General features: G+C 34.6%; 1 protein-coding gene across 3 annotated transcripts in view; it reads left to right on the forward strand.

The window, feature by feature from the left end:
* Positions 1–13,453, forward strand: part of SNTG1 (syntrophin gamma 1) — an 868,962-nt gene that overhangs the window by 609,693 nt on the left and 245,816 nt on the right. For all 3 annotated transcript variants that reach the window (XM_023190587.1, XM_023190588.1, XM_023190589.1), the window contains 2 exons: positions 121–203; positions 6,748–6,878. In XM_023190587.1, coding sequence (XP_023046355.1) covers positions 121–203; positions 6,748–6,878 — 214 coding nt within the window. The remainder of the gene's footprint in view (positions 1–120; positions 204–6,747; positions 6,879–13,453) is intronic.

A 13,453-nucleotide genomic window follows, 5' to 3' on the forward strand; every position in this document is an offset into this window, starting at 1 on the left:
GTATTGTAACATCTGATTTACTTGATATTATTGAGTATCCTTGAAAGTTTAATGGAATGCGTAAGTTTAGAAGGGTATGACATTCTCACCAGTGGAATGTTATGATTTTGTCTCCCGCAGGTGCTCCAAGTGACCAGAGCAGTGGCACCTCCTCTCCTCTCTGTGACAGTGGCTTACATCTCAACTACCACCCCAATAATACAGTAAGATGACCCAGGCACAGCTCAGATTAATAAGGAGATAACACATAGTTTGTGAAAACTGCTACTGAATCTGATTTATGTGATAGATAGGTAATCCCTGGTTGCATAATCATTTAAGTATTATGATAAACAAGAAATGGAAAATAAATAGGTCAGGGTTTTTATGCCATTTTTTCCCATCTCCAGTCTGTATGGATTAAGTTCTTTTTAAGCAATAGATACTATTAACTTGGGGAGGTCACTGGAAATGTATAATATCATACAATCATTTTAGAACATTGCACATTATATGTGATTTCAGGTTCAAAATGCTTTGATATTAGTTTTATCACTTTTTTCTTTTGAAATTACTTAACTAAAAGTACCTATTTAATTTGCCATTTGTTAGGAAATTTTTAGCCAACTTTATGCACAGTAAGCAATTACTGCAGTGAGAAAATCCGATTCACACATTATTTTAACATGTAATGAATGTTTATACATGTATTTAGTAAAAGTTAAAATTAATCTTTGTTTTGTAGATATTTAATAAAATTTTAATCTTTGTTTTCTACTTGCATTTTGAGTAAATTGATTTTAATATCTTATAAATGTTTTTGAAGTTCCTTGCATTTCATCCTTCAAAATACTCACACATTCTTAAAGAAATATTTTTTTCTGATTACAAACACATCTAATAATCATCTTGCATGCTTACAAACGTGAAGAGAAGCAGAGGTGACCTTAAGCAGAATTTTTTCATTCTATTCCACATATTATGGTACAGACGTCATGTAGCTTCTTCTACCGACTCGTATGATTCATACTGCATTTGAAATTTTTGTCAAAATAGTGGCATTTTAGTTCAAAGCAATCTTTTTGAACATCTTCAATCCTGAATGGCCTTCACTGTACCTGATTTCCCCAGTATTACTCCTCAGCTGAGAACCTTAGGCCCTCAAGTTGTCGACTTTTTTCCATCATAAAAAGACATTTGCCAAGACAAAAGGTTATTTGTACAACTGTAAGGATATTTTAGGATATTTTCTAAAACCAACCTCAGCTGGATATATTTCATGTGGTCATCTTTGAAACTTTTTTTTTTTTTCTTTTTTCTTTTTTTTTTTTTTTTTTGCCAGAGAAATAATTGCCACACAAAAAGGGGCATTTAAAACCACAATACAGCACGACGGGAGTGACTTAAAATTTATGAGGAAATATACAGGTTTCCTAATGAAAGACTTAGATATACAATGAATTTTTTTACCTCTTGATTTTGTAATTACTGTGCTCACCTTCTTCCCTCCCAATCTAGATGCCTTCGATAATTTCAATGCACTTCTGTTCTCCTTCACTGCACTGGTGCACCTGCCCTCAGTAGCTGGAGGTGTTGGCTGTGCCCATTCACAGCTGATCCCTCTTTGGATCCCCTTTGCCTGGGAGTCAGAACTCACCTGGGTGTTCGGCACTACATGCCCTGCTTCCATCAGTCCTGAGAGGTTGCTCCTAAGAGTGCCCCCTCCACAGGTCCCTCAAACAAGAACTTCCATCTCAACTCTGATCCTAAGGCAGAAACAAGAGCACACTTACTTCAGAGTGGGAGAAAGCTGTTTGCAGCTGTTTTGTTCTAGGTCTTGTCTCATACCCTTGAACTCCTGTATAATAATGAGAAGCAGAGGAGTCCGAATGGCAGGTCTAAGGGTAGAAATCATTCTGGTTTGTTTTTAACCCATTCCTTTGACATATAGAAAAATGTGTACAGAATAATGTCCTTCCTTAGAAAACTACAATTACAGCAAGAAAATCACTCCAATGCTATAACATGACTGATCCCAAATAAATTCAGTTTTATAACATTAAAAATAAAGCAACTGTTATAAATTCCTCTTACTGCAGCTATGTCTTTCCATTTCCAGAGGCACATTTTATTCTCCTTTGAGCATTAGAATTGAACATTCTTTTGACACTGCTGAAGATATTTTGACATTGCTGAAGATATTTCAGTGTAAGGAAATTGAAAGTATTTATCATGATGCTATAGAGAATAATAATAAAAATATGAAAACAAAACAAAGTATATTCAAAATAAAGACAAAAGTCTCAATGCATATTAATTAGATGCATGTTTGTTGAGAACTTACTGTGTGGAAACACCCCTCTATTATACTTTGGGGAGCAGTTAATTATGATTTTAACACAAAACCAGTAAGATCCAGATCTGTAGACGAAAGCATAAAATTAACTATAACATAAGCAGAAAAAAGAAGAATGAGTAGCAGCATTCCAATAACAGAGGTAAAGAGCTGTAGAGACTTTGAACAGCTGACTAAAAAATTCAAAGTAAGTTGAGAGACTACAAACCAAGTGTGTGCTTTGTTGCCCACATGGGAGACTAACCTGCAATGGTAATCAGACCATGCAGGCTTGCACAGCCAGGGAGAGCACGTGCTGTTCCTTCTATATCTTTGAATCTATCTTTGATCGAGGAATGGCGAGTGGAGAACACCTCTACTCAGAGGTGAGGTCAAAGACATGACAATGCTCAAAGACAATTTGGAGAGGTCAAAGACATGAAATAACAACAGACAATGGGCACTCGGAAGGAAGAGTGCATTGTGAGACAATTTTTCTTTCCGCAGAATATGTGTATATTATAGACAGTCTACTTAAAAGAAACATTTGATTCTCTGATGTGTCGTAATTCTCAGTTCTATCCTAGGCTCACAAACTGCCTTTTCAATGTCTGTACCTTGATCTGAAACAAATTTTGAGATTTATTATTCTGGTTTTCTAAGATATCCGTATTGTATTTTAAGGCAGCATTTTAAGTCTAAGGGGAAATAAAGGATTATAATATATTAACATCATTCCACCATCCTACATAAAAATATCATCTATTCCTTCTAAGGATGCACAACATCACTAATTTTAAGCGATATGAAAGTCATTTGTTTTGCCAACCCAGACCTTGTCTCCTCAGCCCCAGCTCAGATTCACTGAACTTCTCTCTTGAAATGGAGTAGAAGGATTTGTTTTGTGCTTGCCAGAAGATTCTGATTCAGATAATCAGCCAAGCAGACTGAGAAACATTTTTCTTAACTGTACACTTTTAATTAATACATCCTATGCTGCCAAATCCTTAATAAAATCTGGGTCAGCAGTTTGCCCTGTGTGCACTTCTGTTTTGGTAAGATAGTTGTTCTTGAGGTTATTGTGTGGAATGTGTAAAATTTTGGGAAAAGAGCAAGGAAACATAAATGCTTCTTTTTCCCATCACATTATTAATATTTTAGGAAACAACATTTTTGACATTGTAGAGTAGAGCTATTGAAAAATAGTCATGGTTCTCAAAAGCACAAAAGTGGTTGTGTTTTTAGACTATCTTTTGTGCAAAAATAAATCTGACTACTATTCCAAAATATGATTAGAAAGTAAATTTATATTCTATTTACATAAATAAAATAAGTAAGGAGAAAAATTCTTTAAAGGATGACTTGTCTTCCACTGTAAATAACAGGTCTATAATATGAAATATATCAACTCTGTTTAGTCAAATAACTGAAGAGGGACTTATTACATACTTCTTATAAACAAGAAACATAAGAAAGTGACATATTTATACTTTTGGTACATAAAGGCATCAAATCAAGATGCCACAGAAGGAATGTCAAAGGCCACATATATTTCCATACTTGCCAATCTATGAAATGGATTGATATGGTTTGTAAAACCTACCGTATTCATGTATTGGTGATTAGTCAGTCCCCAACATCTCATTACCCATGTCTTTAACAATCTTTGACATATTCTGTCCCATTTATTGATGAAACACAAAATTTGAGAGAAATTATTATTGTATTTTATGAAAGATGAGAAATCATCTTTAAATAATATGCTTGAAGATATATAACCAAAACGTGAAATAATCAAGTAAAAAAATCCAAATTATTTTCCATTGTTTCACCTCTGATTATGAGTGTTGAATGTTAAATGTGCTGCAGTAGATCTGTTGGCTCTGCTATCAAAGAGCTGTTAGTCTAAGTGAATCCTGGGGGTGCCTTTTGCTGGCTGGGCGACTTGGGTAGATCGTTTACTATAGAACTCAGGAATGCGTGTGTGTACTGGGGTTCTGGGAAGGAGTTTCAGTTATTGCCAACATGGTCCTTGCTTTGTGCAGCTGGGTGGGTCCTGGGCCACTTGCAATCCCTGTGGGCATCTCTGACCTGGCCACAGAAACCTGGTTTGTTTACCCAAGCCTGCCACGCAGTATGATTGCTTCCTCACCCTCATGATGAAAAGGTGAGAAGTAATAATAGAATACTTCTTAAAAAAAACCTTCTTGGCTCACGCTTATAGTCCCAGCACTTTGGGAGGCCAAGGCAGGCGGATCACCTGAGGTCAAGAGTTCAAGACCAGCCTGGCAAACATGGTGAAACCCCATCTATACTAAAAATACAAAAATTAGCCAGGCCTGGTTGTGGGCATCTGTAATCTCAACTACTTGGGGGGCTGAGGCAGGAGGATCACTGGAACCCCAGTGGTAGAGGTTGCAGTGAGCTAAGATCATGCCATGCACTTCTAAGTGATAGAGCGAGACCCTGTCTCAAAAAACAACAACAACAACAAATAAAATATCTTCTGTTTCTCCCTTCAAATATGAACATAGTAATAGCTTTGTTTTTCAAAGATGTTGCAAGTGGTGTAAGTCAAGCACTTAGTACAGGCAGGTATTACTAAAACTACCAATAAATAGTAACAGTAATATTCCTAAGAATGTCCTCCCTAAAAGTTCCATGTTTAGAAACAATTTTGCCCATTATTTGAGCTTATCATTTTTGAGAATACATTATTTGATACTTTTTACTTACAGCTACCAAGTGATGCATGTAATTAGTTTGTTTTAGTAAACGTTAAATTACCATTATCCTTTTAGGTATACTGAAAATAGTGTGGAGCTATTTAGCTGGGCTCTATTCTAAGAACTTTTTCAATTGTTGCTGTAATCTTACCAGTTGTTACCATTATTATCCCCACTTTGAAGATAAACACAGTAAGACAGAGACTACAAAACTTGCCCCCAGGTAGTGGACTAGTCAGCTGGGAAATTGGTATTCAAATATAAGTGATCTGATTCTGACTTGCAACTTAAGCGCTCGCCACATTGTACTGTCGCCCAGCTGACCCCATATCATGCGCTGACCACCTATAACAGCTGACATAAAGAACTGATTCCGTGTCATGAACTGACCACGTATAACAGCTGACATGAAGATCTGACTTCACGTCACATGCTGATTATCCATAACATCTGATATGAGGCCAAGAGAAAGAATAATATGAAACCTAGGTTTGTGCCTTTGCAGTCACCAGAGAGGCATTCAAAGCAACTGACTAGCATTGAAGGACAGGTGTCTTGGAGGCTGAGGTGCTCATTGAGTCACCAATAGGGACCCCTCACTAAGTGATCTTAGCCAGTCCACCCTTCAGGACATTCTAAACCGCTCCACTGACTTAGTACCTTTTTGTTTGCTCAACCTGCAACAATTAACATAAAAATGCCGGGTAGCATACAACCTTTAGTAAAAGTAATATTGTTTTTCACTGGAAGAATTGTTAAAAAAATTTAATGCCTGAGAGTAATGCTTAATAATATTTAGACTTCACAGAGTTTCAATATCTAGACTAAAATAGAATCTTCTTCCAACATTATCACTCAAAAATTAGTGAATAAAGGGAAGTCAATGTTACCAGTTTACTGGCCAAATTGATCTTACAACCCTTGCCAATTTAAATATTAATATTATTTGATGTGCTGATGTGATGAAGAAATTTTAACATTAAAGCTGAAATAATGAAGAAACATGAATCAAGTGAAAAAGCCCAAATTTTATCAAATGTAAGTCTCCTCCATATATAAAGGGGAAAAAAAGCTCTAACGAAACTTAAGATATGTGTAATTTTAAGCCAGCAGTAGTTGGCTTGATATGCAATTAAAGCAACATAAGAAAGTATAAACTTTTTATGAACATGAAGTTAGAAAAACGAGTACAGATTTCCTTGAGCAGTGTTTTGAAAGTTGTTTTATAGGAATGCTCATTCTATTCAAAAATATTTGCAAAAAACTGATAATTAAAAACACTTATAATTGTGTTTGACACTCATAAAATACTTGCTAATTGAATGAACTACTAGTTATTTTTATTTTTTCACTTATTGGTTAATTATACTTACAGTTTTTTCCCACTTTTTCCATTCTTGAATAAATTATGTTCTGTCACACTCTTATCCTTTCCTTCCATCTCCACTCCTCATTTAAAAATATGTTTTCACTAGCATTCTTAGTCTCAATAATTCCTTTCTTAATTTCTTATAGCATTCTATTAATAAATAAGTTAACCAATACAACTTTAGTGTGCTTAATATGGAATTCTTCTCATGGTATTCCATGAAAGTCTTTTGATCATTTAGGGGAAAAATAATATCCCCCAGATGAAAGGGGTTTGGGACACAGAAACTCAAATCACAGAAGAAAAACATTACATTTAAATATTTGTCTTCCTTTCAGGACACATTATCATGCTCGTCGTGGCCGACATCTCCAGGCTTGAGGTGGGAGAAGCGATGGTGTGACCTCAGACTGATCCCTCTACTACATTCGCGCTTCTCTCAGTATGTGCCCGGCACAGATTTGAGTCGGTGAGTCCATGTTTATGAGTTACGATTGTTTTGTTTATTAAAAAAGAGGTCTTTTAGGAAATCTTTTTAAGATATCACAATATGCCTTATGATTTTAGGATGTTTTTGATAGTAGAAAGAAGAGCTTCAAAATAATAATCTAACAAAGTTAAACACTATTCTGATGACAAAACCACAAGTTAAAGCCCTGACTCTGCTATTAACTTATTCTAATGGATTCAATGGATTCAATAGATAGTTTTATTAAGTTTTCGTATTTCCTCTTGTGTTGTTTACTTCTCAAGAATATTGCATAGTTTATTTATTTATTTATTTATTTATTTATTTATTTATTTATTTATTCATTTATTTATTTTGAGTGAAGGTCTAGCTATGTTTCCGAAGCTGGAGTGCCGAGGGGCGATCTTGGCTCAATGCAACCTCCACCTCGTGAGTTCAAGTAATCCTCCCACCTCAGTCTCCCGAGTAGCTGGACTGCAGGCACATGCCACCATGCCCAGCTAACTTTTTTCTTTTGTTTTGTTTTTGTAGATATGGGATTTCACCATGTTCCCTAGTATTGAACTCCTGGTCTCAAGAGATCTGCCTGCCTTAGCCTCCCAAAGTGCGGGGATTACAGGCATAAACCACATGCCCAGTGGCATAGTTGGTCTAAATTATAAGATTTATTGTCTGCTTTTAATATTCTTATATTATTATCTATTTTAGTAAGTGTAAGATAAGTAGTGTCCTCATTTTCATTCTGGAATTTTTTTTTTTTTTTTCTCTTTTCATCTTGGTCAGTTTTGCTAAGGAGTTGTACATTTTGTTAATTTTTAGAAAATGATTAATTTGGGACTTTCTTGGATCTCTTAACCTATATATATACTTTATGAGCCTCTGCTTTTTCCCTGATTGTTTCCATTTCTTAAGTTTTTCTGCTTGAATTTTTGTTCTTATTGCATTTTGAGAGATATAAGTTCCAGAGATTGAGAAACTTTTCTGTAAAGAGCTGTATAGTAAATATTTTATGTTTTGCAGGCCTTAATATCTCTGTCACAAAGTACTCAACTCTGCTGTTCTGCCACAAAAATAGTCATATACAATATATAAATAAATGAGCACACCTTTGTTCCAATAAAACTTATTTACAAAAACAGGTGTCAGGCTACATTTGTCCTATAGGCTTTAGTTTGCCAGTCCATTTTGATAATTAATTTTAAGACTTATTTTTCCTAATATGTATTGCCAGATCTTTACATTTCCAGCAAATACTATTGTAGTTACTTCTGCAAGTTTAGCATTATCTCTTGACTTATTTATAGTATTTTTGAGTTTATCACTTTGTATAGTTTTCTGACTGGTTGCTCGAGGTATTATAGTATGTGTAGGTAATGTATCACAGTCTACTGGTAATGTTTTACCACTTTGAATGAAGAGTATAGAAATGTTGCTTCCGTTAAGATTCCTTTATCTTTCCTGTTTATAAAGATATTACCTTAACTTCCTATACATACATCAAACACTATATTGGGTGGTGTTATGAGTTTTGCTTCAACCATCAAATAAGATTTTAAAAACTCGTGGAAAAGATAATCCATTATACTTAACCCAAAGTGTACCCATCAATGATCTTTCTGAATTTCAAAGCCTCTTTTATCGCTTCCTTTCTGCTTAATTTTTTTAGGCATTCTTTAAAGGTAGATTTGCTAGCATTTAATTCCCTTAGTTTTCATTTATCTTAGTGGATACAGACTTTGGAGTTGACAGTTCTTTTCTTTCAGAAGCTAAAATATGTTAGGCATTAATGTTTACTGTCATTCAAATCGGTGTCCCCTATAAGTAAAATGTTCTTTCTCTCGGTCTGCTTTCAAGACTTTTTCTTTTTTTTCAGTTCCAGAAGACTAATTATGAAGTATGTTGGCATATATTTCTTTAAGTTTCTCATAAATGGGCTTTATTCTGCTTCTTAAATCTGTATGATTATGACTTTCACCAAATTAGGGAAGTTTTGACTTTTATTCCTTCAAACACTTGGTTAGCTGCACTTTGCATTCTCTCGCTCTGAATCTCTGTTGATGCAAATATTAACCCTTTTATTATTGTCCCGCAAATCACTGACAAACTTTTTAAGAATCTGTTTTCTTTCTGTTACACAGTTTGGGAAAAGTTTATTGATCTGTATTTATGTTTTCAAATTCTATTTCCTGTCATTTAACTCTGCTCTTCAGCCTACTCGGCATTTTAGTTTTTGTTGATTTATTTTTTCAGTTCTAGTTTGTTCTTTTAAAAATAACTTCTTTTTTGAAGTTTTTAAAAATATTTTTATTTGTTTCAAGAAAACTTCTAATTGCTTGTTGAAGCATTTTTATGATGGTTACTGTAAAATCTTTGTGAGATAATTTCAATATCTCATTCATTTCATTGTTAGTATCATTAGTTATTTTCTCATTCAACTTGTGATTTTCCTGGATATTGATGTGACAAGTGATTTAACAAAATCATTCTAGACTTTGGATATTAAATGTTGAGACTCAAGTTCCTATTTAATCTAGGTTTTGTTGTTCTTGTTCTTGTTCTTCTTCTTGTTGTTTTCAGCAGGCAATCTGTTTGCTGTGAGGACCGGGTGGGTGTATATGTTGTTTCCTACTGCACCATGCTGACAGCTGGAAAGGTAGATGGACAGGGTCATTCATATTTCTTGGTTACTAAAGGTCGGAGGTAGAAGCTCAGCTCCCCACAGAATTCTACTGACATAAGGAAGGAGGTGGACGGATAGGAGAGGGCAACTAAGCTCCACCAAGCACCACCTCATTCCACTATGGTGATAATAGTGGGAGAGACTCAGCTCCTTGCTGGGCCACACTTGTCACCATGGAAGGGGAGGCACAGTACTTACTTGTATCATCTCCCACAAGCCCATTTAGTCTGATTGCTGCAGGTGAGTATGAAGGTTCAGCTGTCCAGGACACCCCACTGATGCTACTCTGGCAGGGAAATTGGAGCCTGCTTCTTTAAGGTGTAGGATGGAAGACCAGCCTCCTGCTAAGCCCTGCTGGAAACCTTGTGAACAGGGAGACAATGTATCCATTAGTATTTGACTGAATTTGGGCAGGTATTGCCAAAAGGTTTTGTTTGGTTTTTAGTGTACCCATTCTCTAGTCCTTTAGAGTAACAGGTTTCCATTGGAGGCTTTATGTTTTTAAAAATCTTGCTGTTAGCCATTCAGATTGGAGGACTCAGAGGGTCATGTCTAGGACATGCAGGAGGAAAAGCCAGGGGACTTAGCACTTTTTTTAAATCCCTGAGTTTGAAGTCCCTAGTCATTCATGCTTACCTGTTCACCTCACAGGGGCTTCCCATACTTTTGTCATGTTATGTGTGAAGTTCTTTAGTTGCATCAGGAAGCATCTGATAAGAATGAGGCCACTTTGTCTTGGCCAGAATAGGAAATCCACAAGTACTGATATTCATATATTTTAAAAAATTCATTTGATAATGTTTTATTTTTGTTATAATTACTTCTTTGACCTATGGACTATTTAAAAGTGTATCATAAAATTTCAAAATATTTGTGGATTTTCTAATTATCCTTTTGCTATTTCTATTTAGTATAATTTCATGCTAGATGATTTCAATCCTTTGATAATTGTTGAGGCTTGATTTTACTCAGCATATATGTTATTTTGGGAAATGTTTTATATGTATTTATAAAGGATGAGTATTGTAATTTTCTTAGTGCTGTGTTGTACATATTTCAACTAGGTCATATGTGTTCATTAGAGGCTCTGATCCTCTGCATCAGTCATGATTTTTTTTTCAGTTTATTGTATTAGGTTTTACATGAACATGGTAAAGTGTCCCACTATGATACTAGATCTGTGTTTCTCTATATTGTTGAGTCAGTGTTTGCTGTATATACTTAATTATGTTGTCAGATACAAGTAGATTTATAATTTTTATAAATTCCAGTTATATGGTGCCTGATAATTATGGCATGTCCTATACCTTTGGAAATGTTTCCCACCTTTAACTCTATCTATATTAGGATAAATAAAAAACAGATTTCTATTTATTAATACCTACTTATATATTATTCTATCCTATTATTTAAACTTTTCTTAGTCTTACTGTATAAAATGTGCCCCTTCTGCATTAAATATATATGTATATATACACATCTATATATTATACATATATTTGGAATATTCTTTTTTGTTTTTAATCCAAAGTAACAAACTTGGTCATTAAATCAAATTAGTCTAGTTACTTTTAATGTAATCACAGATATATTTTGAATATACCATCTTATTTTTTTCTATTGAAAATCCTAGCTTTTTATGATTAAACCTTTTATTTTAAAAAAAATGTATATTAACATGCACTTGTGGGAAATACTATTTTCATTTACTCTTTGCTTATTATCTCAAATGGTATCACGTTGCAAAACAATAATACAATATCCCAACCAGGGAATTAACTTGACAAAATTCACCACACAGATTTTACGTGTGTGTGTGTGTGTGTGTGTTTGTGTGTGTGTTTATTTCTTTGAAATATTATCACATATGCATGTTCCTGCATCCACCAATGCAGCCAAGTTTTGTATGAACAGTTCCATCATTGCAGGCATTCTCCTGTAGTTCCTCCATAACTACACCAGCATCCCTCCTACCCTCCTCCCTCACCATAGTTCTAATCTCTGACAACTAATAACCTGTTCTTCGCCTCTGTTATTTCACCTTATTGAGAACATTATATATGATACTATATAACCTTATTTAATTCAATTTTTTGATGCATGATAGATGCATAGTTTTAGAATACATGTGATCATTTAGTACATTCATAGAATTTGTAAAAATTGAGTAAAAAATGGATACTTAAAATATCCATCATCTTCATATTTGTCTTTTCTTTATATGAGAACTATTCAAATCCTTCTTTATTAGCTATTTAAAAAAATATACAATAGATTATTATAAACTATAGTCACCTTACTAAACTACTTAATACAAGGTCCTATTTCTTATATTAAACTATATATTTGTATTCATCAATCAACTTCTCTTCATTCTCTCTCCCTTCTAACTTTTCTAGACTCTGGTAACAAACAATCTACTATCTATCTTAATGAGATCAACTCTTTTAGCTCTCACTTAAATATGAGTGAGAAGATGGAATACTTATCTTTTTGTACCTGGATTATTTCGCTCAGTATAATGACCTCTAGTTCTATCCATGTTGCTGCAAATAACAGAGTTTCATTTTTTTTAATGGATGAATAATATTTTATTGCATAGATAGATAGATAGTATATGTATACTACACTTTCTTTTTTTTTTTTTTTTGAGATAGAGTTTCTCTCTTGTTGCCCAGGCAGGAGTGCAGTGGCACAATCTTGGCTCACTGCAACCTCCGCCCCCTGGGTTCAAGCAGTTCTTCTGATTCAGCTTCCCGAGTAGCTGGTATTAAAGTAGCACCCCACCATGCCCAGCTACTTTTTTGTATTTTTAGTAAAAATGGTGTTTCATCATGTTGGCTAGCCTGGTCTGGAATTTCTGATCTCAAATGATCCACTCGTCTCGGTCTCCTAAAGTACTGGGATCAAAGGCGTAAGCCACTGTGCCTGACCCAAAAGTATACTACACTTTCTTTAGCCATTCATCCACTGATAGACACTTAGGTTGATTTCACATTTTGGCTATTATGAATATTGTTGCAATAAACATAGGAGCACAGACATCTTTTCAACATATTGATTTCCTTCTTTTAAAATATATACCCACTACTGAAATTGCTGGACTGTGTGATAGTCTTATTTTCAGTTTTTTGAGAACTGAAAACCTCCATACTGTTCTGAAGTAGTGAAGTGTTCTAATTTACATTTTCACCAACCATGTATAAGGGTTCCTCTTTCTCCACATCCTCACCAGCAGTTGTTATTGCCTGTCTTTCATGTATAAGCCGTTTTAACTGGGGTGAGATATCTAATCAACAGCTTCATCAGCTGAATGAATTGCACTTTATTTGCATGTCTGTGATGATTAGTGATGTTGAGCAGTTTTTCATATATGTGTTGACCATACGTATGTCTTCTTTGAGAAATGTCCAACTCTTTTGCCCATTTTTAAATCAGATTCTTTTTATTGTTATTGAGTTGTTTGAGTGCCTTATATATTCTGTTCAGTAATTCTTTGTCAGATGGGTCCTTTGAAAATACTTTTTCCCATTCTGTAGGTTGTCTCTCACTTTATTTTTTCTCTTGTGGTGCAAAAGCTTTTTTATTTGATGTAATAACATTTGTCTATTTTTGCTTTGGCTGTGCTTTTGTGGTCTTACACAAAACATCTTACCCAGAGTAATATCCCAGAGCATTTCCCCAGAGTCTTCTTCCAGCAGTTTCATAGTTTCAGGCCTTTGATTTAAGTATTTAATCCATTTGATTTTATTTTTCTGTATGGTGAGGGATAGGGCTCTAGTTTCATTCTTCTGCATATGGATCTTCAGTTTTCCCAGGAACATTTATTGAAGAGACTGCCCTTTCTCCAATCTTGCCACCTTTGTTGAATCTGAGTTGGCTGTAAATGAGAGAA

This window comes from Piliocolobus tephrosceles, chromosome 7 (assembly GCF_002776525.5).
Source record: "Piliocolobus tephrosceles isolate RC106 chromosome 7, ASM277652v3, whole genome shotgun sequence".
NCBI classification, from domain to species: Eukaryota; Metazoa; Chordata; class Mammalia; order Primates; family Cercopithecidae; genus Piliocolobus; species Piliocolobus tephrosceles.